At 36.0% G+C, this 25,025-nt stretch overlaps 1 protein-coding gene across 12 annotated transcripts in view; it reads left to right on the top strand.

Moving 5' to 3' along the window:
• The window catches only part of LOC114266388 (E3 ubiquitin-protein ligase MBR2-like), a 282,653-nt gene that overhangs the window by 7,326 nt on the left and 250,302 nt on the right, over window positions 1–25,025 (top strand). For 3 of the 12 annotated variants that reach the window (XM_082905241.1, XM_082905259.1, XM_082905237.1), the window contains 2 exons: window positions 14,673–16,467; window positions 18,207–18,257. In XM_082905241.1, coding sequence (XP_082761367.1) covers window positions 16,036–16,467; window positions 18,207–18,257 — 483 coding nt within the window. In that variant the 5' untranslated portion in view covers window positions 14,673–16,035. Of the gene's footprint in view, window positions 1–14,672; window positions 16,773–18,206; window positions 18,258–25,025 lie in introns of those variants that run through there. The other 9 variants (XM_082905256.1, XM_082905261.1, XM_082905252.1 and 6 more) reach the window with 5 other exon arrangements.

The following is a 25,025-nucleotide window of genomic DNA, read 5'->3' as shown; positions in this document are numbered from 1 at the left end:
ATCGTACTCCAGACTTGGGTTTCGCGGTTTAATAATGTATTTGTATTCTATTTTTTTTTCTCCATTAACTCTTTAGTCTGAGCTTTTGATTGTGTTAGGCATGTTTGGGGCAGGATAGTTATTGAGTCGTCCAAATATTTCCCTTCCAGATTTTGGCTTCTTCGCTCGAGCGAGGCTTCTTGCGCTCGAGCAAGATTTCTTTCGCTTGAGCGAGTTTTGAGGGTCTTTAGGTTTCTTTCTCAGACGCAGTTTCCGCTCGAGCGAGCCTTTTGGCACTCAAGTGAGGCTTGTGTATTCGTTTCGTCGCTCGAGCGAGAACTCTTGCGCTCGAGCGTGCGTCTGCTTTTGTGACAGACCTGAAGCTTTGAATTGTGCGTTCGAGCGAAACTTCTTGCTCTCGAGCGAGGCCACTTGTTGTTTCTGGTCGCTCGAGCGACAAATCCTTCGCTCGAGCGAGGATCGCGGCCTCAGCTTTTTAAACATAGCGATTTTAGATCATTTGGACACAACATTTTTTCTGTCCTTCATTCATTTTCTCTCCCTCTTTGAAACCCTAACTTTCTGCCATCAAATACCTCTCATACACTTGTGACTCACCTAAAATCGTTTGCTAGGGACAGAGAGCACTTGAAGAGGGTCATTCTCAACTGATTGGATTGCGGGTTGGTGGTAGATTCATGAAGGAGCTTGGACATTTGGCTTTATAGTTGATGTAGGAATACTTTTACCCTTGTATGTCTTCATTATTGAAGAGATTTATGGTGTTCAATGTGATTTGTGAACTAATTTAAGGTTTGGTGATATTGAACCCATATTCCTCTTTTCTTTTTTTGTTTCTTTTCTTTTGTTTATCAATGGTTAGAAATCTCTCATCTCTTTCTTTCAAAAATGATTAGAAATCTGATTGAGAAATTAGATTAGTCGCAAAGAATGAGAAACCCCAAATTTGGTAAAACCCTAAGTATCTAATTTAATAGGAATTACTTGAATGATGAAATTTCCTCTTGAATCATAAACATGGATAAATAAAAGAGAAATGAAATGTGGCATTTGATGTGGTTAGAGAGATGGTGACTTGAATCCTATAATTCTTTGAAATTTATGAGTTGCTTATCTATGATTATGCTTGATGATTCAAATGTGGGATTGAGATGTGATTTAAATTGTTGACATGCAAGAATCCTTGTGTGTGTGTCGGTGACGTGTAGAAATGGTGTTGTGTTGGTACCCGTGCGAGGAGTTTAAAAAGGTGCCCAATTGCCTTGTTTAGGCTTATCGCTGGACGAATGTGGGAAAAATATTTTTGGGTGTCCACACAGTCCCGCCATATAGTAGCTAGTAAAAGTGGAAAAACGGATGATTTTCTTAGGGTGCCCACCTCCCACCGTATAGTAGCCGGTGAATGTGGGGGTTGTCTTTATAAAGTAAATGTTGTTCTTGGTTGGGTTCATGTAGAGAGAAGTGTGGTCTATTTCTCATGTTTGTGGATATTTGATTGCAGTGAATGATTGATGTGAGTTGTATTTATCATATTACCTCAAAATACTTCCTTATGAATTGTTGACCGTTTCTTATGAAAACAAATCTTATTAGAACACTTTATCTCATGGATGCCATTATCTCGTTCAAGGATTAAATACATGGATAAATGTATTCCTACTAGACATCTAGCTCAACCCTAATCTAATTTTTTAGGAATTGATGAAGGGCAACCTCATTAAAAGATCGGTTCAAACACAAGCTTTATCAACTTTTGGGAACCAATTAAAGTCAAGGACTCTAATAGTTATGTATTTATTTTGGGGCTTTTGTAACAAAATTACTTGTTATGTTTGTAATGTTGTATGCCCAAGGGGCCTTATTTTTGTAAGTTATCTAGTTCACTGAACAAAGAGAGAATATTTTGAACATCATGAGAATGTAACGTGTGTAATGTAAACGCTCAACTCTTTGTTCAATGAGAAAGATGATCTAGTGGGTGTTTATGAACATGGTAGTAGTGTATGTTATGGTGTGTGTTTGGCCAGGGCGTTACAAGTTGGTATCAGAGCAATAGGCTCAAATACTTTGGGTTCGTGGGAAGTGACATTGATCACAATTGGGTCCTTAGGTCAAGATGGAATGCTTAGGACATATGGTGTGATATGTGCTTTTATGTGACTATAGGGATGTGGGGTTAGGCTCCTGGGATGTGGTTAGGTCTGTTTCATTCATCAAAATCCTATTGGAAGGGCACTTGATCGCTGTTCTTTCCACTTGAAGGTCCTTGATTGTCATGGACTTAGCTAACATCTAGGGAGGATGACTCATGTGTGTTTCTATGTGAATATTGAGTATTTGTTTGAATTGATTGATGTATAACCGCATGAGGGTTGCACGAGAAGTGAACGTAGAGCACTTAGGTGCGGAAACTTGTTATTGAATTTAACCTTGTTTTTTTTTATAGATGTCTGGGCGCACTAGGCCTCGGGGTAGACCCGATCGAGGTGGCAGGAACATCCTCGTTCAACCTGAGATCCCTCCACAAGAGGAAGGAGTGGGTCAAAACAACATACCTGTTCCACCAGCCCAAGAAGCTATGGGGGCTTTGGCAAGGGAAATGGGAGGGGCTCCATGGAAGTCCATGGAAATATTGAGAGTCGAACAAGTGGCTAGGACCATTGAGGGGGAAACGAGAGCTTCCTTTCTGAAGAATGAGTTCTTTCGTTCTAATCCGGCTGAGAACAGTGGTGAGCCCGACCCAATGAAAGTTAATGAGTTGTTGGAGCAAATAGTCAAGTCTTTCGAGATCCTAGACATCCAAGAGCATGAGTTACGAGTGGCGTTGGCAGGCTACCAATTGAAAGGGGAGGCCGGACAATGGTGGAAATTCGTCAAGCATAGGGTGGAGCATACTTGGGGAGCATTTGTGCAAGCTTTCCAAGACAAATTCCTCTCTCCCATGTCTAGGGAGCGATTGAGGAAACAGTTTGAGCAATTATTGCAACTAGATACATCGGTGGCGGAATATGAGGCTAAGTTTACTAGCTTATCTCGTTTTGCACCCGAATTGGTGGCTACTGAAGAGAGGAAATGCCTTGAATTTGAAAAAAGGTTGAGGCCGAAGATTTTGATGAAGGTGGTTGGTAACATGATTCGTGACTATGATCGTTTAGTTGAAGCAGCGGCCCATGTAGAGATCACTGTGGAGGCCGAAGAGGCAAGGCAAAAGTCTAAGAGATCAGGACACTCTGATACCAGGAGTGACACGGGTTCTTCCAAGAGGTCCAGGGGTTCGTCATCATCTTGGCAATCATCTCCACAACAAGCCAAATCTCCAAGTTATGTATCGGGTGGGAGTTCGGGAAACATGCCCCGAGTTACCGGTGCATGTTATAGGTGTGGCCAGATGGGTCACAAGGCTGCGGAGTGTGGACAGAAGGGTGGAGCACGGCCTCAGTCTGTGTGGCCACAGGGTTAGTCTCAAAATAGGAACTAGCCACAATCTTGTTAACAATGTGGACAACCTGGGCATTTGAAGAAGTTTTGTCCACAAAAGGCTAGGGTTTTGAAAGTGGTGGGATCTAGGTAGTCTGGAGGTCTACAGATGGGTCAAGGGCAGAGGCACTCATATCAGTCAACTCAAACAGAGCAAGCACCTAGGGCAGCTTAAGGAGCCATCTCTGCTCAATCCACACCACAAGCTTATGTTCCGAGAAGTGACATGGGGGATCAAAGGTCACAAGGCAGAGTATATGCTGTCACTACCTCCGAGCCAGCTACGGGGCCATCAGTGGTGAGAGGTACGTTTCTCGTTTTCAATACTTGGGCTAAGGTGTTGATTGACACTGGAACATCGCATTCATTTATTACTACGTCTTTTACATCATTGTTGGGGATAGAGAGTAGACAACTGCTGACTCCGCTTACTGTAGAGTCATCAGTAGGGGGAAAGGTCATTCTGAACCGGGAATGTCGAGGGTGTATTATTGAGGTAGCCGGTTGACAACTCTCATTTAATTTTATATTGTTGGAAATGGTGGGTTTTGATGTTATTCTCGGAATAGATTAGTTGTTCACATACTGGGCGATAATAGATTGTCATTGGGAGAGGGTTACCGTGTGTGCTACAAACGGTGATTGTTTTACGTTTCTGGGAGATAGGTGTGATAAGTCCTTACCCTTCTCTTACTCCCTACGTGGCCGGGGGCAGATTAATTTTCTTCTAGCAACCCTTCGAGAGGACGGTAGTGATATAATTCGGGAGGAATTTCCAAGAGTAGTGTGTGATTACCTTGATGTTTTTCCTGAAGATCTCATGGAGTTGCCACCTTACAGGGAGGTAGAGTTCACCATAGACTTGTTTCCGGGTACGGCACCCATTTCATTGTCGCCATATAGATTTGCCCTGGTTGAATTAGTGGTTCTGAAGGAACAATTACAAGAGTTACTTAGTAAGGGCTTCATACGTCCTAACATGTCACCTTGGGGAGCCTCGGCTTTGTTTGTGAAGAAGAATGATGGGTCCTTGAGATTGTGTATAGACTATCGTAAATTGAATTAAGCCACGGTTAAGAACAAATACCCATTGCCTAGAATTGATGACCTCTTTGACCAACTTAAGGACTCTCGTTGTTTCTCCAAAATAGATTTAAGGTCTGGTTATCATCATATTCTAGTTAGAGAAAAGGACATTCCCAAAACTGCCTTTCGAACCCGATATGGTCATTATGAGTTCTTGATTATGCCTTTTGGATTGACCAACACCCCAGCTACGTTCATGGATTTAATGAATAGGATCTTTCGGGAGTTCCTTGATAAATTTGTGGTTGTCTTCGTAGATGATATTCTTATTTATTCGCTTTCCGAAAAAGAACATGAAGAGCATCTTCATACAGTTTTGCAACTTCTTAGAGAGCATCAGTTATATGCAAAGTATGAGAAGTGTGAATTCTGCTTTCAGAAGTGAAGTTCTTGGGTCACGTAGTTTCGGGAGACGGGGTTATGGTGGACTTATCAAAAATAGAAGTCGTGTTAAAGTAGGAGCAGCCTAAGAATGCCTCGGAGATTTGTAACTTTCTGGGTTTAACCGGTTACTACCACCGGTTTGTAAAGAATTTCTCTTCCTTAGCATCGCCCTTGACAAGATTGACCCGCAAGGGAGTGAAGTTTGTTTGGAATGAAGCATGTGAGAACTCCTTCCAAGAGTTAACGTTTAGATTGACCACCGCTCCAATTCTCATCATTCCGAAACGAGGGTTAGGTTATACGGTGTATTGTGATACTTCTAGAGAGGGATTGGGATACGTTTTAATACAACAAGGAAAGGTGGTGGCATATGGTTTGCGCCAATTGAAGACCCATGAAAGAAACTACCCGACACATGATCTAGAACTCGCCGCAGTTGTTTTTGCTTTGAAGTTGTGGAGACACTACCTCTACGGTGAGAAATTTGAAGTCTTCTCTGACCACAAGAGCCTCAAATATTTATTCTCTCAGAAGACTTAAACTTACGTTAATAGAGATGGATAGAGTTCCTAGAAGACTATGATTTTGAGATATACTACCACCCCGGTAAAGCTAATGTAGTAGCGGATGCCTTGAGTAGAAAGTCTGTGGGTATAGTGGCCAATCTAGCGATGAATGAGTGGAAGATGATGGGGACGTTAGCGAGTTTGCTTTACAGTTTGGTGAGTCTCCGGAACACGCTACCCTTTTTGCCACTGTCGCATAACCGACTCTTGTTGCAAGAGTAATGAAGCACAACTGGGGGATCCAAAAGTGGAAGCTATAAAAGGGAGAATTCATCTCGGAAAGGAAGAGAGGGGTTTCAATGTTTATGCGGACTCTAGTGTTCGTTATCTCGACCGATTGTTTGTACCTGAATCAATGAGAAAGGAGGTTTTGAAAGACTTTCATCATTCTTGTTTCACTGTGCACCCGGGGGGCACCAAAATGTATCATGATCTCAGCCACCAATTTTGGTAGAGGGGCACAAAGAAGGATGTAGCCTATTTTGTGTCCAAGTGTTTAACATGTCAACAAGTTAAGGCGGAACACCAAAGATCGGCAGGACTATTGCAACCCCTTCCAGTTGCCGAATGGAAGTGGGTATACGTCAACATGGATTTTGTTTCTGGTCTCCCTAGGACTTAGAAAAGTAATGATGCAGTATGGGTGATTGTTGACAGACTTACTAAGTCGGCACATTTTCTCGCCATGAGTATGGGGGACTCCGTAGAATTTTTAGCGGAACTTTATGTTCGTGAGATTGTTCGCCTCCATGGAGTGCCTCCATGGAGTGCCAGTCAGCATAGTGTCTGATAAGGACCCTCGCTTTACTGTCAAATTGTGGCAGAGTTTTCAAAGTACCTTGGGAACTCAATTAAACTTTAGTATGGCATACCACCCGCAAATCGATGGGCAATTCGAACGTGTTATTCAAATTTTAGAAGATATATTGAGGGCCGGTGCACTAGATTTTAAAGGACCATGGGAGAAGCATTTACCCTTGGTAGAATTCGCGTATAACAATAGCTTTCAAGCTAGTATTGGAATGGCACCTTTTGAGGCGTTATATGGGCGTCCATGTAGATCTCCAGTATATTGGACTGAGGTGGGAAATGCACCTTTGTTAGGCCCGGACCTAGTTCGTGAAACCACCGAGAAAATTGCCCTCATTCGTAAACGATTAATCACTGCTCAAAGTCAGCAGAAGAGTTATGTAGATAGGAGAAGATGACCCTTATCCTTTGAGATTGGTGATTATGTATTTCTAAAAATCTCCCTAGGAAGGGCCTGATGAGGTTTGGCCGAAGTGGGAAGTTATCACCAAGGTTTATTGGCCCTTTTGATATCATTGAACGGGTTGGAGAAGTGGCGTATCGTCTTGCATTACGTCCTCAGCTCTCGGGAGTTCATAATGTATTCCATGTGTCTATGCTCTGTAAATATGAACCTGACCCCTCTCATGTATTAGATTGGATAGAAATCGAAGTAGATGAGGAAGTATCTTACGAGGAGAAACCAATCCAAATTCTGGATGCACGAGAATAGGTGTTGAGAGGTATACAATTCCCCTAGTCAAGGTATTATGGCATCACCACGGGGTAGAGGAAGCAACGTGGGAACGAGAAACAGAAGTTCGTGAGAAGTATCCCGAATTATTCTTAAATTTGTGATGTATAACATTTCTTGCTCTTCTTAAGTAACTAATGAAGTTGATCTTGAGCCACCAATTTCCTAATGTCTTTTGTTTTGACCATGAGTATGAGGTGGTAACATATCTACCTTGGGTATTGTTAATGTATTTGTATTCCTTCCAAGAGTTGTAGTGTTGAAAGTAAGCTAAATTTCCTCTTATTCCTTGTTGTTGGCACCTTGGTTTATGCAAAGGTATATATAATTATGATTGGAATTGTTAACATGGATGAATAGTTCAGTGAAGATGATAGAAAACTAGAATGTATGTATCTGCATTTGTTGAGATTACCTTATATTTATTAGGCTAGTGACCAAGATTAATTTCGGGGGCGAAATTCTTTTAGGGGGGAAGATTGGAGCGATCCAGGTTTTGGACCCGACCTTCATCGTACTCCAGACTTGGGTTTCGCGGTTTAATAATGTATCTGTATTCCGTTTTTTTCTCCTTTAACTCTTCAATCTGAGCTTTTGATTGTGTTAGGCGTGTTTAGGGCAGGACAGTTGTTGAGTGGTCCAAATATTTCCTTCCCAGATTTTGGTTTCTTGGCTCGAGCGAGGCTTCATGTGCTCGAGCGAGCTTTGTGAAATCTGTTTCCTCGCTCGAGCGAGATTTCTTTCGCTCGAGCGAGTTTTGAGGGTCTTCAAGTCTCTTTCTCAGATGCAGTTTCCGCTCGAGCGAGCCTTTTGGCGCTCGAGCAAGGCTTGTGTATTCGTTTCGTCGCTCGAGCGAGAACTCTTGCACTCGAGCGTGCGTCTGCTTTTGTGGCAGACCTGAAGCTTTGAATTGTGCGCTCGAGCGAAACTTCTTGCGCTCGAGCGAGGCCACTTGTTGTTTCTGGTCGCTCGAGCGACAAATCCTTCGCTTAAGCGAGGATCGCGACCTCAGCTTTTTAAACATAGCGATTTTAGATCATTTGGTCACAACACTTTTTCTGTTCTTCATTCCTTTTCTCTCCCTCTTTGAAACCCTAACTTTCTGCCATCAAATACCTCTCATACACTTGTGACTCACCCGAAATCGTTTGCTAGGGGCGGAGAGCACTTGAAGAGGGTCATTCTCAACCAATTGGATTGTGGGTTGGTGGTAGATTCGTGAAGGAGCTTGGACATTTGGCTTTATAGTTGAGGTAGGGATACTTTTACCCTTGTATGTCTTCATCATTGAAGAGATTTATGGTGTTTAATGTGATTTGTGAACTAATTTAAGGTTTGGTGATATTGAACCCATATTCCTCTTTTCTTTTTTTTATTTCTTTTCTTTTGTTTATCAATGGTTAGAAATCTCTCATCTCTTCCTTTCAAAAATGATTAGAAATGTGATTGAGAAATTAGGTTAGTGACAAAGAATGATAAACCCCAAATTTGGTAAAACCCTAAGTATCTAATTTAAAAGGAATTACTTGTATGATGAAATTTCCTCTTGAATCATAAACATGGATAAATAAAGGAGAAATGAAATGTAGCATTTGATGTGGTTAGAGAGATGGTGACTTGAATGCTATAATTCTTTGAAATTTATGAGTTGCTTATCTATGATTATGCTTGATGATTCAAATGTGGGATTGAGATGTGATTTAAATTGTTGACATGCAAGAGTCCTTGTGTGTGTGTCGGTGAAGTGTAGAAATGGTGTTGTGTTGGTACGCGCGCGGGGAGTTTAAAAAGGTGCCCAATTGCCCTGTCTAGGCTTATCGCTGGACGAATGTGAAAAAAATATTTTTGGGTGTCCACACAGTCCCGCCGTATAGTAGCCGGCAAAAGTGGAAAAACGGATGATTTTCTTAGGGTGCCCACCTCCCACCGTATAGTAGCTGGCGAATGTGGGGGTTGTCTTTAAAAAGTAAATGTTGTTCTTGTTTGGGTTCATGTAGAGAGAAGTGTGGTCTATTTCTCATGTTTATGGATATTTGATTGTAGTGCATGATTGATGTGAGTTGTATTTATCATATTACCTCAAAATACTTCCTTATGAATTGTTGACCGTTTCTTATGAAAACAAATCTTATTAAAACACTTTATCTCATGGATGCCATTATCTCGTTCAAGGATTAAATACATGGATATATGTATTCTTACTGGGCATCTAGCTCAACCCTAATCTAATTTTTCATGAATTGATGAAGGGCAACCTCATTGAAAAATCGGTTCAAGCACAAGCTTTATCAACTTTTGGGAACTAATTGAAGTCGAGGACTCTAATAGTTATGTGTTTATTTTGGGGCTTTTGTAACAAAATTACTTGTTATGTTTGTAATGTTGTATGCCCAAGGGGCCTTATTTTTGTAAGTTATCTAGTTCATTGAACAAAGAGAGAATATTTTGAACATCATGAGAATGTAATGTATGTAATGTAAATGATCAACTCTTTGTTCAATGAGAAAGATGATCTAGTGGGTGTTTATAAACATGGTAGTGGTGTATGTTATGGTGTGTGTTTGGCCAAGACGTTACAAGTTGGTATCAGAGCAATAGGCTCGAATACTTTGGGTTCGTGGGAAGTGACGTTGATCACGATTAGGTCCTTAGGTCAAGATGGAATGCTTAGGACATATGGTGTGATATGTGTTTTTATGTGACTATAGGGATGTGGGGTTAGGCTCCTCGGATGTGGTTAGGTCTGTTGCATTCATCGAAATCCTATTGGAAGGGTACTTGATCACTGTTCTTTTCACTTGGAGGTCCTTGATTGTCATGGACTTAGCTAACATCTAGGGAGGATGATTCATGTGTGTTTCATGCCATTGCTTTGGCGCTTGTTTTAAACCATAAATTTGTTATCTATTTGACATTGTTGCTTTGTCAAATTTTGAATCCATTTGAATCCAAAATTTTCAAATTTTGAACAATCATTAATTTTGAATCCATTTGACATAATTTCTTTGTCAAATTTTTCATGCCATTGCTTTGGCGCTTGTTTTAAACCATATAGTGATTTAATCAATTTACACACTTTCTTTTCTTTTCCTGGAACAAAAAAACCTTCTGGTTGTTCCATGTAAATTTCTTCATCTAACTCATCATTTAAGAAAGCGGTTTTCGCATCCATTTGATGAATTTCTAGATTGTATAGAGATGCAATGGCAATTAACTTTCTAATGGATGTTATTCTAGTAATCGGTGAGTATGTGTCAAAGTAATCAAGACCTTCTTTTTGTCTATATCCTTTTACCACAAGTCTTGCCTTGTATTTGTCAATTGATCCATCCGTTTTCATTTTTCTCTTGAAAATCCACTTGTACCCAAGAGGTTTACAACCTGGTGGTAAGTCCACTAATTCCCAAGTGTGATTTTGCAAGATGGATTCAACTTCACTATTGACAGCTTCTTTCCAAAAAGGAGTTTCAGGACTAGACATAGCCTCTTTAAAAGTTAAAGACTCATTTTCTAACAAATATGTTAGAAAATCTGGACCAAAAGATTTTGAGGTTCTAGCACGTTTACTACGCCTAAGTTCCTCTTCCTCATTTTGATCTATCTCTTTCTCTTAATCTTGTTCTTGATCATTACTAATAATAACATCAAAAGATCTTTTATTAGCACTAATCTCTTGTCCAGTCTTATTTGGAAATACATGTTCAAAGAATGATGCATTCCGAGATTCAATAATAGTATTTACATGTATTTCGGAATGTTCTGATTTATGAATCAAAAACCGATATGCACTACTATTCTTAGCATAACCAATGAAAATGCAATCAATGGTTTTAGGACCTGTCTTAGTCTTTTTAGGACTAAGAATAGCCACTTTAGCCAAACACTCCTACACTTTTAAGTATTTGTAGGATGGTACTCTCCCATGCCACAACTCATAAGGTGTTTGATTCACTTTCTTTCGGGGTACTTTATTTAAAATATAATTAGCAGAAAGTATTGTTTCTCCTCACAAGTTCTGAGGTAATCCAGAACTTATTAGCATGGCATTCATCTTTTCTTTTAAAGTCCTATTTTTCCTTTTAGCAATTCCATTTTGCTGAGGTGAGTAAGGAGCGGTGGTTTGATGAATTATTCCATGTTCTTTACAAAACTCACCAAAAGGTGATTCATATTCACCACCTCTATCACTTCTTAGTTTTTTGATTTTCTTACCAAGTTGATTTTCAACTTCATTCTTATATTGAATGAAAGTTTCCAAAGCTTTATCCTTAGTTTGAATTAAATAAACATAACTATATCTAGTATAGTCATCTATAAAAGTGATAAAATACTTTTTTCCACCTCTTGTTTAAATTGATTTAAAATCACAAATGTCACTATGAATTAATTCAAGTTGTTCCGTACTTCTTTCAATTGAATGAAAAGGAGTTTTGGATAATTTTGCCTTAACGCAAATTTCACATTTATGATTTGAATCAATGTCAAATTTGGGTAAACATTCCATATTAATTAATCTACGTAAAGATCCATAATTAACATGTCCTAGTCTACCATGCCATAAATTTGAAGACTCAAGCAAGTAAGAAGAAGATATATTTTTATTAATAATTGAGGGTACAACGGTCATTACATTCATTTTGAAAATGCCATCAGACATGTAACATTTTCCTACGTACATCCCATTCTTAGTAAGTACAAATTTATCACTCTCAAACATTAGCCTAAACCCATTCTTACTCAATAAAGATCCGGAAACAAGATTCTTGCGAATGTCCGATACATGCAGCACATTGTTGAGAATGAGTTCCTTTCCAGATGTCATCTTGAGAACAATCTTCACTTGTCCTTCAACTTTGGAAGTTGAGGAGTTGCCCATAAAAAGTTGTTCACCGTTGTCCACTGTAGAATAAGATGTGAACATCTTTTTGTCGGCACAAGTGTGGCGAGTAGCACTAGTGTACACCCACTATTCTTTAGGATTTCCAACAAGATTTGCCTTGAAAACAACTGCAGAAAGATTGATGTCATCTATAACATTGGAAATATTATCCACTTCGGTCATATGGGCTTGAGCAGGCTTCTTGCTTGTTCTTCTTTTTCTTTTGCTTTTGCTACGACAATCTTTGGCCCGATGTCCCTCTTTGTCACAAATGTAACATTTGCCATTAAACTTGTACTTTTTAGTTTTCCCTCCTTTAGAGCCTTGTGATGAACTTTCTCCAGAAAATTTTCATTTCTTTGCTTTTGGAGCATGTTTCACCACATTTGCCTTAGACTTCATTGGATGTTTACCAGCCCGCTTCTCTAAATTGCGGTTGTCCTCCTCAATCCTCAAACACGCAATTAAATCCTCTAAAGACATCTCTTTGCGCTTGTGTTTGAGGTAGTTCTTGAATTCTTTCCAGCCTTGTGGTAATTTCTCAATTAAAGCTGCAACTTGGAAAGATTCACTAAGAGACATGCCTTCTGCATGAATGTCATGCAGAATGAGTTGGAGATCTTGAATTTGGCTGATCACAGTCTTAGAATCAACCATCACAAAGTCCAGAAATTTGCCAACCACAAATTTCTTTGAGTCAGCATCTTCCGTTTTGTACTTTTTCTCCAAAGACTCCCAAAGTTCCTTTGCTGTCTTGATAGGACTGTAGACGTTGTATAATGTGTTTTCAAGCCCGTTCAAGATGTAGTTCCGGCAAAGAAAATCAGCATGTTTCCAGGCATCGACCGCGGTAACCACTTGCCGGTCAGTTTCATCCTCTTTCAAAATAGGAGCATCCTCATGGAGAAAGCGTGCTAGGTTCAGAGTTGTAAGATAAAACAGCATTGTCTACTGTCATCTTTTAAAATCAGTTCCGGAGAACTTTTTTGGCTTCTCACCGTGATTTACCGGTACTGTTACAACAGGAGAGGGGGTTGGCACAATTGCAGCCACCATTCCAATACTCGTTTGAGCATTTGTTTTAGTAGCCATGAATTCAAATTTATTTTTAATTAATGAACACTCAAGAATTATTTAAGAAAACCAAAATTAATTTTTGACAAATTTCCACAAATAAATATTCTGAATTATTAATGACACCAGTATATTACTACTAGTTGTCAAAGAAAATAGACAGTATATTACTATTATCTGTCAAATCGCATATAACCACTATTTGTTTTTCCAATCAGAATATTAATTTGTAAAGTCACAGAAAATAATTTCTGTAAGAAGAAGAAAGAGAAAAGGGAACAAATGAAAAATTTTGTAAACAGAATAATTTGAATCTGTCTTAAGATTGTTGGAACAATCTTCTGTGTACAAATAATAAATTGAAACAAAATCAAACAAATAAAATGAAGAACGTACTGAATTTATTTTTACCGAACCGAATAAATATTTAAAGACCAAGTCGAGTGGGTGACACTCTGTCCTTAAGACAGATTCACCCTGCTACGGTGCTTACGGTTAAGTGGCGTCTATCTCCCATGGTACAATGATCTTCACAAATTTGTAGTAGCACTCCAAATAAATTTGTCCGGCGAACTAGAACCTTGTATTCTATATTCTCTTTAATTTTTTCTAAAACTAGAATGAAGAATAAATAATGCAAATAAGCAAAACTAAAAGGAAAGAATGAATTTTTGGATGTGAAATCTGTTGGAATAGGGTTGGTATTTATAGGCAAAAAACAGTCCCGAAAAGGTATGAATTTGAACTTGAACAGATTCAGATTTGAAACTGAACAGATATGGTAACTGTACAGTTATATAACTGTTCAGAAGCTGCTGAAACTACCCGGGCAGTTTTGAATTTGAATCTGTCCGAAAATGAATCTGTCCAGGTGCAACAGATCTAAAACAGTTTTGAACAGATATGCAAACTGTTTGGCAGTTTTAAAACTACTCGGAATTACTGGCAGTTTTTCCCAATCTGTTTGACAGTTTGAACCTGTTGAACTGCTGGAAAATGGACTGAAAACCGGATACAATTTAGACAGAAAATTAAACACTATTTTGGTACAAAATTTGAATTCAATTTCATTAAGAAAAAATTCAAATGCGTGTGTGGTGGTTTTTAGCCAAGGTTCTAATTGTCCATAACTCCTCCCTTCTACAAACTTGGGGTGCCCCTTGGGGCCCAACCCATTTCAAAGAAACCCACATTTACTTCTTTAATTGTCTATTCCAAGAACCCGAAAACGACGTCAAGTTTCTATTCACTCATAAATGGTTTTGACAGACCGTCTTCACCGTATGACTTGCCATGCGGCAAGGAATATGTCACCTCTTCGGACCCATCCCAAAAGATGTTTGGGGTCCACTCAATTTTGGGCTCTAAGTTGGCTCAAAATAAGCATTTATAAAACCAATTTTCCAACACTTTTATCTTTTCTTTTACTTTATATCTCCTGCTTGTCTAATAACCACCAATATTTGGACTCTACTTTTACATCTTGGGCTATGCTTATAAGTGGAGTTGAAGAAGCACAGAGCTGTACAAATAGCGAGTCTTATTTTCATTTTTTGGTTCAAATCATATGTTCTAATATCTTAAGTAAGTGGCCTAATTGCATTTGTGAATGGCTTGCGTTTTTCAGCTACTAGGTTGAGCTAGGATGTTTTCCCTTTTGCAGATTTGTGAATTCAGGTTTGCTTGAGCAGTGTTCTTTGTGATCAAGTGTTAAAAATATTGTTCTGCAACATATACATACCTTTGGGGGAATACATTAGCCCCAATGCAAGGGCAAAGGAGTGCAGGCAATTCCTTTACTGAAACTGTTGATCTTAACCAGGAATTTGTTTCCAATAACACTGGCATGAATCAGTCAACTACTTGGAATAGCATGCTAAGTCCAGTGGAAAGCCGGTTGCCAAATTGCATGCTTTCTTCTGCTGAAGGGAACTATACTTGCACCAATGCTGTTAGTCATAGTGCTCAGGGTTTTAGTGGTTAGGATTTAGGGGAATCTCGTTCTAGTCAAAATTTACAAGGCCAAGGCATTGGTGATGGTATGAAAATCGAAAATGGTCGGTCGTCTTCATTTTTGGTTCGTCCTGGGTCTGGACCGTCTAACATCTTTCTTCGCGATAGTGTTAACAATGGTATTGGTGGTAATCAGGTTACTGACAAACCTTTAATTGTGCAGAGTTCCAGTTCTAGTCGTGTTTCTCTGAATATAAATTTAAATGCTGGGGGCATGGGCAGTAGTGGCGATGGTGGGCAGGACATGGAGCCAGATGCATTCCATAATTTGTACAAGGTAAGCGGACCAGAAACAGAACAGATCTTGAGTGCTAATGCTTCTTCTAATAACACTGGGAATTCTTCTAGTCATTCTGGTTGTTTGGTGGACAATGAGGGTGAGTCAAGTTCGTCTTTGGGCAATTGGGGTTCATCCTACAAGAGAAAGGCTCTTGAAGGTACTTCTGGACAGTCTTGTCCAGGTGGGAGTTCAAACTGCTTTCAAAATGCTGAAATCTTTCCACGACATGGTGTTTTTGCTCGTTAGCAGCTTAAGTATATCACCACCACCAGAGATTTCTCCGTGCATTGGTCCTTCTGAACAGCTAAACCCAAGAAGTGGCATTAGTATGCGTGGAGTAGCTTCTGACGTTTTTCCTCCTTCAAGTGTGACAAGAATTGCAGAAAGCTCCTCAAGAATTTTTGGCGTGAGAGGAAATGTTGGGCATCATGAATCTGTTAGGTTTAATTTACCATCAACAGGGAATGTGATAAACCATTCTGAAGTGTGCTCCCCTCTCCAGCCATCTAGACCTCTCTCTTTTACCGATTCTTTGGACTTGAGACCAACAACTATAGTAGCACCCAATTCAAATGATCCCCCAAACCAGTCTTATTCAATGCATATTCTTGATTTGCCAAGGAATACACTTTCTTTCCCTTGTAATGGGACTCTTAATTCAGGAGCTGGTGGTTCTTCAAGTTCTTCATAATTGCGAGAGGAAGCAAGTTTTAGAAGCACCCCAAGAAATAGCATGGGGCATCCTATGGTTGTTCCTCCAACTGAGATGAGAAATTCGGTGCAAGACTCAAATAATTGGAATTTATCTACTGGAAATACCAGTACTTCTACAAGTGTCCCCAGCTCTGCTATACGGCCTTTCCCCACTGCGTGGACACCTCATCGCAACCCCTCAACACAAAATCAACAAAGATTATCTGAATTTTCTCCTTGGACTTTGTTTCCATCTGTTGATTCTGAGTCTGAAGCTCTGAGAGCTCACTTTCCCCCATCGCGTTCAGGCCCTTCTTCTTCGGAGGAAACAATAATGCCATCTGGAGCTAATAGCCAAGGCCATCATCCACCATATCCAAGATTGGCTTTGTTGGAGCTACCTAGTGATGATGTGAATGGTTGGCGTGCTTTAGCTGATGATATTGAGGAGAGACACAGGCTGGTATCTGAGGTTTATGGTCTAAGTTCTTTGTTTTTTGTTTTAATTTTTCCCTGATTTCCAAGCTTACTAATCCTTTGCTTAAAGTTGGTTAAGATATATTACCTGAGTATGGTATCTTTGTTCCTAGAAATTGAGTGGTACTGCTAAGGTTTTGTAATTCCAAGTACACAATCATCAACTTTCTTATTGCAGCATTTTGTTGTGGGTCAATGCTATGTCATAATTACTGCAACTTAACTTGAACATCTTGAACATTTTTAATCATGTAAGAAATCATGGACATAATTCCAACATCACTTCATCGTTGTGAATAACTTCTCCGTCATCATTTTACAATTTTATCCCTTCAGCAATAACATGCTGTTAATAATACACTGTAATACCTCGAATTGTAAATTTATGGATGAGTATTTTTGTTGTGGCCATCAACTGTTTATTATAATAAACGTGTTACTCTATACCTACCTAGCTACCGCCATTGATTCTGTAAAGCTTGATGTTATATTTTCTTATTTATATATTAATCTCATCCTTAATTTCTCACTCACTCTCTCTCTAACACACTTGCACATGGGTTCAAATGAAGCTCATTCATGCTGCCTTGGAGTATTGCAATATTAAGTTGATTAGTCATGAATATTCCGCATATATCAGTTTGTAGAGCTGTGCTTTCCTTTGAGAATGGCAGAGTCATGTTTCCATTGATCTCATTAATCTATTTGATGGAGTGAAATCTGTAGAGATTGGTGAATTGTCAATAAGAACTATTTTAGTCCCCCCAGATTGGTAGACAAGTTGTTTTGGTCTTGTTGACCGTCTTCTTATGCAGGTGAGGATTTTGTGAATTGCCTTGTCAAGTATGGTTAGCTGGACATGTGATGTAGGACAAGTGTGGGGGTGATGTAGGACAAGTTTGTTCATCACTCTCCTGTTAGTAGTGACTAGTGAGCACAAAACTACTGTGGAGCAGCGTGAAGAGGTTTCTATTTTTGGGATGTTAGGGGACTGTTCTTTGTAAAATTACTTAGATTGTTAGGGTTATATGTCTTAACAAGACGATAAAGGTTTGCGAGTGAAGAGAAAATTTTTGGGACTGTTTGGCGACTGTTCTAAGCACTGTGAACGATACCCAAGAACATAACCTTGGCCGTGTTAAGTCATAGAAATAACATGTTGTAGTTTTAAAGCCCTAGAGTTGAATATTTAAGCAAGGATAGGGCTTGGGCTTGTAAAAAAGGATGTCTAAAGGTTAAAACAAGCTTAGACATATCTCATTGGGGAGTTAAAGGGCTACATATGGAAATACCTAATTTATAAGCATCGCACTTGGGTTAGAAAAATTTGATGTTTATATGACATACATAAAGACAGAAGCTTCCTGTGGAATTTAATATATCAATTTATCGTAGAAGATTCCTACTACGTCCACACCCTAAAGGCTATAACCACGGCAATCTTCTCACATGAGTAGGCTGCCCGCATTGTGTGGATTCAGCCATTAGCGGCATATACATGTGTGTGTATTTTAATATAATTCCAGATTATGAAAGTTGTATGGATCTGTTTATTTATTGTCGTAATTGTCTGAATTGTTCTTGCACATTCTTAATTGCATAATTTGTGACACTGTTAATTATAGTTTCTATCTTGCTAGTAAACGCACATTCTGTTGCTATCAAAACTGCTTAGTTTCTGATTAAGAAAAGTTGGAACATTGAAGTAAAAACATCTGTCCTTCCATGTAACAGATTCGTCAAGTCTTGAATGCTATGCGTAGGGGCGAGAACTTACGAGCTGAGGTTCAATTTTGACCCATGCCTCATTAATTCATTAATTTTTATATGTTGTGCTGTAACACAACCATTTCGCCTTTGTCAACTGCCACAAGTGTATGAATGCTTTAGTTGATATAGTGACATTTCATGTTCTGTTGATTCTGTTTTTGACTGGAACTCATTTGAGATGCCAAAAATTCAGTAAGGCTTTCTATGCTTCTAAACTTCTTAGTAATTATTGTTTATGTTATCTACAATGAAAATAAATAAATAAATAAATAAAAATCAGGTAACAGTTGCACTTATCGTGCTGCATGAACTAGCTTTATAAAAATGCTACCAAAAGAACTACAAAAAATTCTACAAAATACTCACATGGGTGCGGGTCCCATGTGGTGTTGGTGCCACACCCATCATGTGGCTATTTTGTAGAATATTTGCTAATTTTTTTGGCAGCAGTGTTACATCCACATAATTTCTTCCCCCATAATCACCTAATGAGGTGGTAAAACAAAATGCATACAAAGAGAGTTTCGAGAAAATATTTGAATGTGGGTCAACTTTTCAAATTTTACTTGCCACGCCATTTTTTTTTTGGGGGGTGGGGGGAGGAGAAATTGTGTGGATGAATCAAAAATTTTTTTTTTGGGTCCCTAGTATTGTTGAATGATTTGTCGATCATCAAAAATGTCTTGTGATTTGCTTCATTTCTGACATTGTCCTGCATGTATAATCATGTGTTAGGATTATATGCTCTTCGATCCATTTCATCTCTCTTCTTAACTCCCTTTTTGTTGGGTCATTGGGCTCATTTTTAGGCCCAATTTCGATAATCCGAACAATTCACATTTTAATATTTATTGATTATATTATACTTGTAAAAAATCAAGTTGATCGAATATCAGAAACTAAGTTTTCGGATCATCGAACTACAAACCATATTTAAAAAAAATTTAATAAACAATTTTCTAAACACATGCTTTCTGATATCCAATCAATTTGATTTTTTAGAACTATGATATTTTCAACAAATCTTAAAATGTGAACGGTTCGAATTATCAAAATTAGGCCCAAAAGTGAGCCAAATGATCGAGCAGGTAAGGAGTTAAGGAGAGAGATAACAGAGAAGATCCTGATTCTTCGTTGAAAGGGTAGGGTTGGTGGGCCCAATCACTCTTCTAGGAAAGGGAAAGTAGGAAAAATTATTGGTGCTTATGTCACGTTTTCATGTCTCATACTAATTACAATTTATTATATCATTTTATATTTTTAAATTATTAAAATTAAATTTGTAAGTCCTATTTCCTTTATCAATTATAACATGATACTCAAAAATCATCCAATATTTTCTCGGGAGGTAGATCCGAAATGGCGTATATGGACATTTCCAATTCCAAGTAGGGGTACAATTTGGGCGGGTTCGGTCGTGTTGGGAGGTTGTCAAAGCCCAGCCCAAATTGTACTGAGATCTACCCAGGCACGCCAAAGCCCGAAGTGTAACCCAAGATTACCTGCCCAAGCCCGACCCGAGTTAAACCCGAGTTGTCCAAATTGTAAATAAATTTCAATTTTTTTTTTTTTACAGCTACATTATTAAATTAATAAATTTGACTCTATTTGCATTTTTTTTATATAGAAAATCATTAATACCATCAAAATAAATAATTTATATAATATACGAGAGATGCCGCTATAGTAATCTTTACAATTTATGAGTGAAAATTAAAAAAAAAAAAAGATTTTATGTTATTTGTATATATAATATATATTCAATATAATTTAATAATCTAAATTATTTTAATATCATATAATGGCTAATAATTTATATATATTTAATATTTTTATATATCTATATATGTATAATTCGGGTTTTGAGTTGCTCGGATTGTTTAATGTCTTTGCCCAAACTTGTCCAAATTTAATTCAGGCTTCTGAATTTGCCCAAGCCCGTACCGAATTTGAAAATATCTTGCCTAAATCCTAAAAAAATTCGATCTGGGTTCGGGTTGCTCGGGTTGAGCCTATCCAAGTTGTGCCCCTAATTCCAAGTCATGATTATGTGGCTATGCTAACCTCACCATCACCCCCACTAAAACAACAAAACTATATGGAACTCATCACCCATCATTATCAACCCAAAAATGGTATGCATTATGATTTTTTATTCCAATCCCGCTATATGTTTTTGATTTTGTGACCCAACTTATGTGAAGTGGTTTCATATTTTTTTCTCGTTTTTAATCTCTTTAATTTCACATTATTAGAGTAGATTTGGGAGACAAAATTAGGAAGATAAATCATTTTTGGGTGACACTTCTTTCTAGTATTATTGATATTTGATCAACATCATTTTTTATAAGAATAATATACTTAACAAGTCTTATACATTAAATGATGTGAATTATTATAATAAACTTGGAGTAAGGCCTATTTTAATGTTAAATAGAAACCTTTTTCTTTTATTATAAAGCTTACTTTGGGCTATTTTGAAAAGATAATTAAAAGTCATCTTCCAACTTTTAACCCATTTTGGATCACATCTCTCACGATTTTTTATACATTTTTTTTTAAAAAAAAGTCAAAAAATCATCTTTTAACCATATTTCCAAAACAATCCTTTAAACATAACTCAAGATTTTGATGCTTGTAACCAACTCTGAGTTCTTCAAATATAACTTGAAAATTTAACGAGTTATAAAATATTTCTAAGTTTAATTTGTTTACATTAACGAGCTGAATACGAATCAAATTTAAATAATTTATTTTTTATAGCACATATAAAATTATTTAGTCAAGTGGTAATTGTTTAAATTTGACTTATTTACATAACAAGTCGATATCGAACGAGTTTTTAACAAATGAAATACAAGTTAAAGTCAAGTAGTTTGGTTCATTTTACGGTCTTAAATATGCAATGATAAAATTCATATAAATGTGTAATGAGTATATTATACAAATTAATAAATAAATATTATTTTGAACATTAAAAAAAGCTAATATGAAGCGTAGGACTATAAAATGTATCAAATTATTTGAGCTTGGCATTATTTGACTTGTTAAAAGTTCTTTCGAAATTAACTCATTAATTTTTTAAGCTTAGTTTCATATAAATTTAAAAGATTGTACAAAAATAAATTATTCTATGGGCCTTGCTCCTATTTAATTGTTATAATTTTAACTGAGAGAATTATATTATGCACCCTTCATATTATATGTATCTCTAATTATATTATTTTTATTTTTAGTTATGACTAGGGATGTAATCAACGAGGTAAGGTTGGTATTTAAATAAAAATTTTCACTGAACTAATAATATTAGTTTTATTATTTTGAACATTAATACAGACCGCTTGTCTCATCAAACCGCATTAAATTGAACCGATTGAAACGGTTTAAGTTGGTGCGGTTTAATCATTTTATGACATTTCAAATTAAGCCACTTTTTAGTACAATCACTAATGTATGTAAAAATACTGAATTAGTTATTTGTCCACCACTTCAAATATATTCAATCCATCCATTTAATAAGTACTTTTCAATTTCTAAATTAACAAAATTACAAATAAAAAAAGCCATAAAATATTAAGGTTTTAAGAATAATGAGTTAAAATTAAGATTATATATAATAAAAATTTACAAATTTAGGTTATAGAGATGATAAAGTTAATTAATTAACGTTAATAATTTATTATACTTATTAATATCATTATATTATTAGATTATATATATATTATAAATGCAAACATGTTGAAGCGGTCGGTTTCGGTTTAGTTTGGTACACAACGTGCTTGAACGGATATCGAGCAGAAAAATAAAAAAAAATCATATTAAAAAACTGCATAGACCGATTCTTGTTAAAAAATAGACCAAATATAGCCGATTCAGTCCGGTTCAATCAATTTAATTGAATTTTTTTTTCTTACATTCCTAGTTATGACATTATTTTGAGATTTTGGTTATGACTTTTTTGCATTTGGTTATGACTTTTTATTTTTATTTAGTTATGACTCAAAATGCATGAAATTATATCATTTTCTTCTAGATTTATAAGGTGCGGTATAGTCTTTTCTTTTAACCATTCTCTTTAACAACTCTTTATAATACAATAATAAACAAAAAAGATTATTGTACACACCCCTAAAAGGTGTGTACCATATGCACTTTATAACTAAGAAAATGATATAATTTCGTACTTTTTGAGTCATAACTTAAATAACTTTAAAAAAAAATGTCATAACTAAATAACACATGAGGCATAACCAAAGATTTCATGAGTCATAACTAAAACAATGTCATAATTAAATAAGAAAATTGGTTATAACTAAAGAAGAAAATGAAATAATTTAATGGTGCATATAGTAAGGGGTGTGTATAGTGGAATTTTCAATTTATATGTAAACCCATTATAAGAAATATATCGATTTTTTTATTTATTTATTTATGAAAGTTTAAAATATTTGTAGTATTATGTGTAGCAAAAGTTACGAGTAGTCAATTTATAGTGTCCATCTCTAAATTGAAACTGAAAGTATGAGTTATTATAGTTATGTTATGAATGATGTAGTGTAAATCTTACGAATCATATTTGTGATGCAAAATGTTATGAACTATTTTGGTGAAAGAAGTTGCAATTTGTTATAGTTATGCAATATTTATTGTGATAACGTGTATACGATATTCACATTTTAAATAATGCACACCATAATAACTCCATAACATATTATGTTTTAAAATATATTTTTAATTATATCATTCATTTTGCAAATGAAATTAAGTTGATAATTTTTATCTTTCATTAGCCAATCATTATTTCTTGCTATTGCAATGGAAAAACTCAAATTGATTAGCGATGCTATCACATAATATAACTGTTACATCAAATATTTAACAAAAATAAGAATTTATTCATTTTCAATTAATTACATGAAAAATTACAATTGTCAATTGCATAAAAATCCATTACTTTTAATCTAACTTCACATATCTTCCTATGTTTTTTTTGCCCCCCTAATAATCAAATCTTGGTCGTACCTGCTACTATTCATTTTGTTTAGAGCCATAGCAAAAGGTACCTTGTACATAGTGTAAATTTGAATTTAATAAGCGACACTTAAAATAAACCTAATCCACAAATTTCATTTTCTTTGCACGTTTCAAATTATTTTTTTGGACGTATTCTAGGTTGTTAATTTGTATAATAGTGGACAAATTGTAACAGTAGTCCTTGTACTTTAGTAATTGTATAATTTTGGTCATTGTAATTTCAATTGACTCAATTTTGATTGTGAATTTATAATTTTATTTCAATTTAGTCAAATTGATTACAATTCTTAATATTTTTAATAAAAAAATATGCATATAAGTGGCATATGTCATATTTTTTAGAGTAAAATTTTAAATTTACTAATCTTAGCTAATTAACCTCAACCAATTCAATGATTATTTTCAGTCAAAAACACTAATAACATTATTACACTACAACAAAACTAACTATTTACAGCATCATGTTTACCGCATGCATTAAATACATGTCGTAATTAGTACATTTTACGATATTTTTTTTTTTTGCAAGCCGTAATGTTTTGTCAATAACAGCATACATGCCATGCAAGTCGTTAATTCATATATTTATAGTATGCAAAGGTATGTCGTAAAAAATGTATGTTTTTACGATTTACAAAATATGTCGTAAAATATTTGTACTTAAGACAACATACATTTCATGTTGTAGAATATTATAACTTTACACGACATGCTAATAAATGTCGTGAAAACTTGTATTAAAAAAAAATGCAATATGATTTTTTTATGGCATGCAAAAGTAAGCTGTAAAAAATATATATTTTTATGACATAAAAAAATATGTTATAAAATATTTGCATTTAAGACAACACACATTTCATGTCGTAAAATATTAAATTTCATATGTTTTTGAATTTAGTGATTTTTTTTAGAAAATAAAAAAATATTTTGCCTTCTAAGTATATGTAAATTATTTGAATTTAAAAAGTAAAAAAAAAATATATATATTTAAAAACTTACCCCACACTCCCTTTCATTCTAGATCCATACCTATTTTTATCTCAAACCGTCTCATTCTCTAGAAAAATTATATTTTAATTACCGTTCTTAAATATTTATAAATTTCTAGTAGATATGACAAATTTTTATTTATTTATTTTCTAATAAACTAGATATTCTAGTTATAATCTAGATTTTTTTTTAATACAAAAATAATTTATAAACTTATACTTAAATCTTTTTTTCTACTTATTTCTACTCTAATTTTTTATTTATTTATTAACATTGTTAAAATTACATATTCTGTACATTCCAGATTGTTTTTATTAATTGTCATTTGTTTTTTTAACAGATTTATTAGCAATCTGATTTAAAATATCAGTTTTTTTTTTAAAAAAAAAAAATGCTTGCTCCCACTAATTAGTAGGGGTGGGCAACGGTTTATTCGAACCGTTCAAACCGCCCAATCCGCCCAACCCGCATATAAATGGGCGGTTTCGCAAACATAATGCGGGCGGATGCGGTTTGAAATATGACAAATTTGCGGGTTGCGGGCGGGTCGCGGTTTAAACCCGCAACCCGCAAAAACCGCCCGCACTTTAATTATTATTATTATTATTCTTTATATACCAACTTTGTAACTTTTACAGGAGCACTATTATATTCTCTATGATACTAGGATCCTTATTTTTAAGTATTTCTCAACTTTCTTAATACCGTAGAATTATAAAGTCTTAAATTTGGTTTCTTATATGATTTTCATTAGTGATT

This window comes from Camellia sinensis, chromosome 2 (assembly GCF_055761805.1).
Source record: "Camellia sinensis isolate YWXY chromosome 2, ASM5576180v1, whole genome shotgun sequence".
Classification (NCBI taxonomy): domain Eukaryota; kingdom Viridiplantae; phylum Streptophyta; class Magnoliopsida; order Ericales; family Theaceae; genus Camellia; species Camellia sinensis.
The sequence above is the reverse complement of the archived record's forward strand: the minus strand, read 5'-3'. Positions and strand labels throughout refer to the sequence as shown.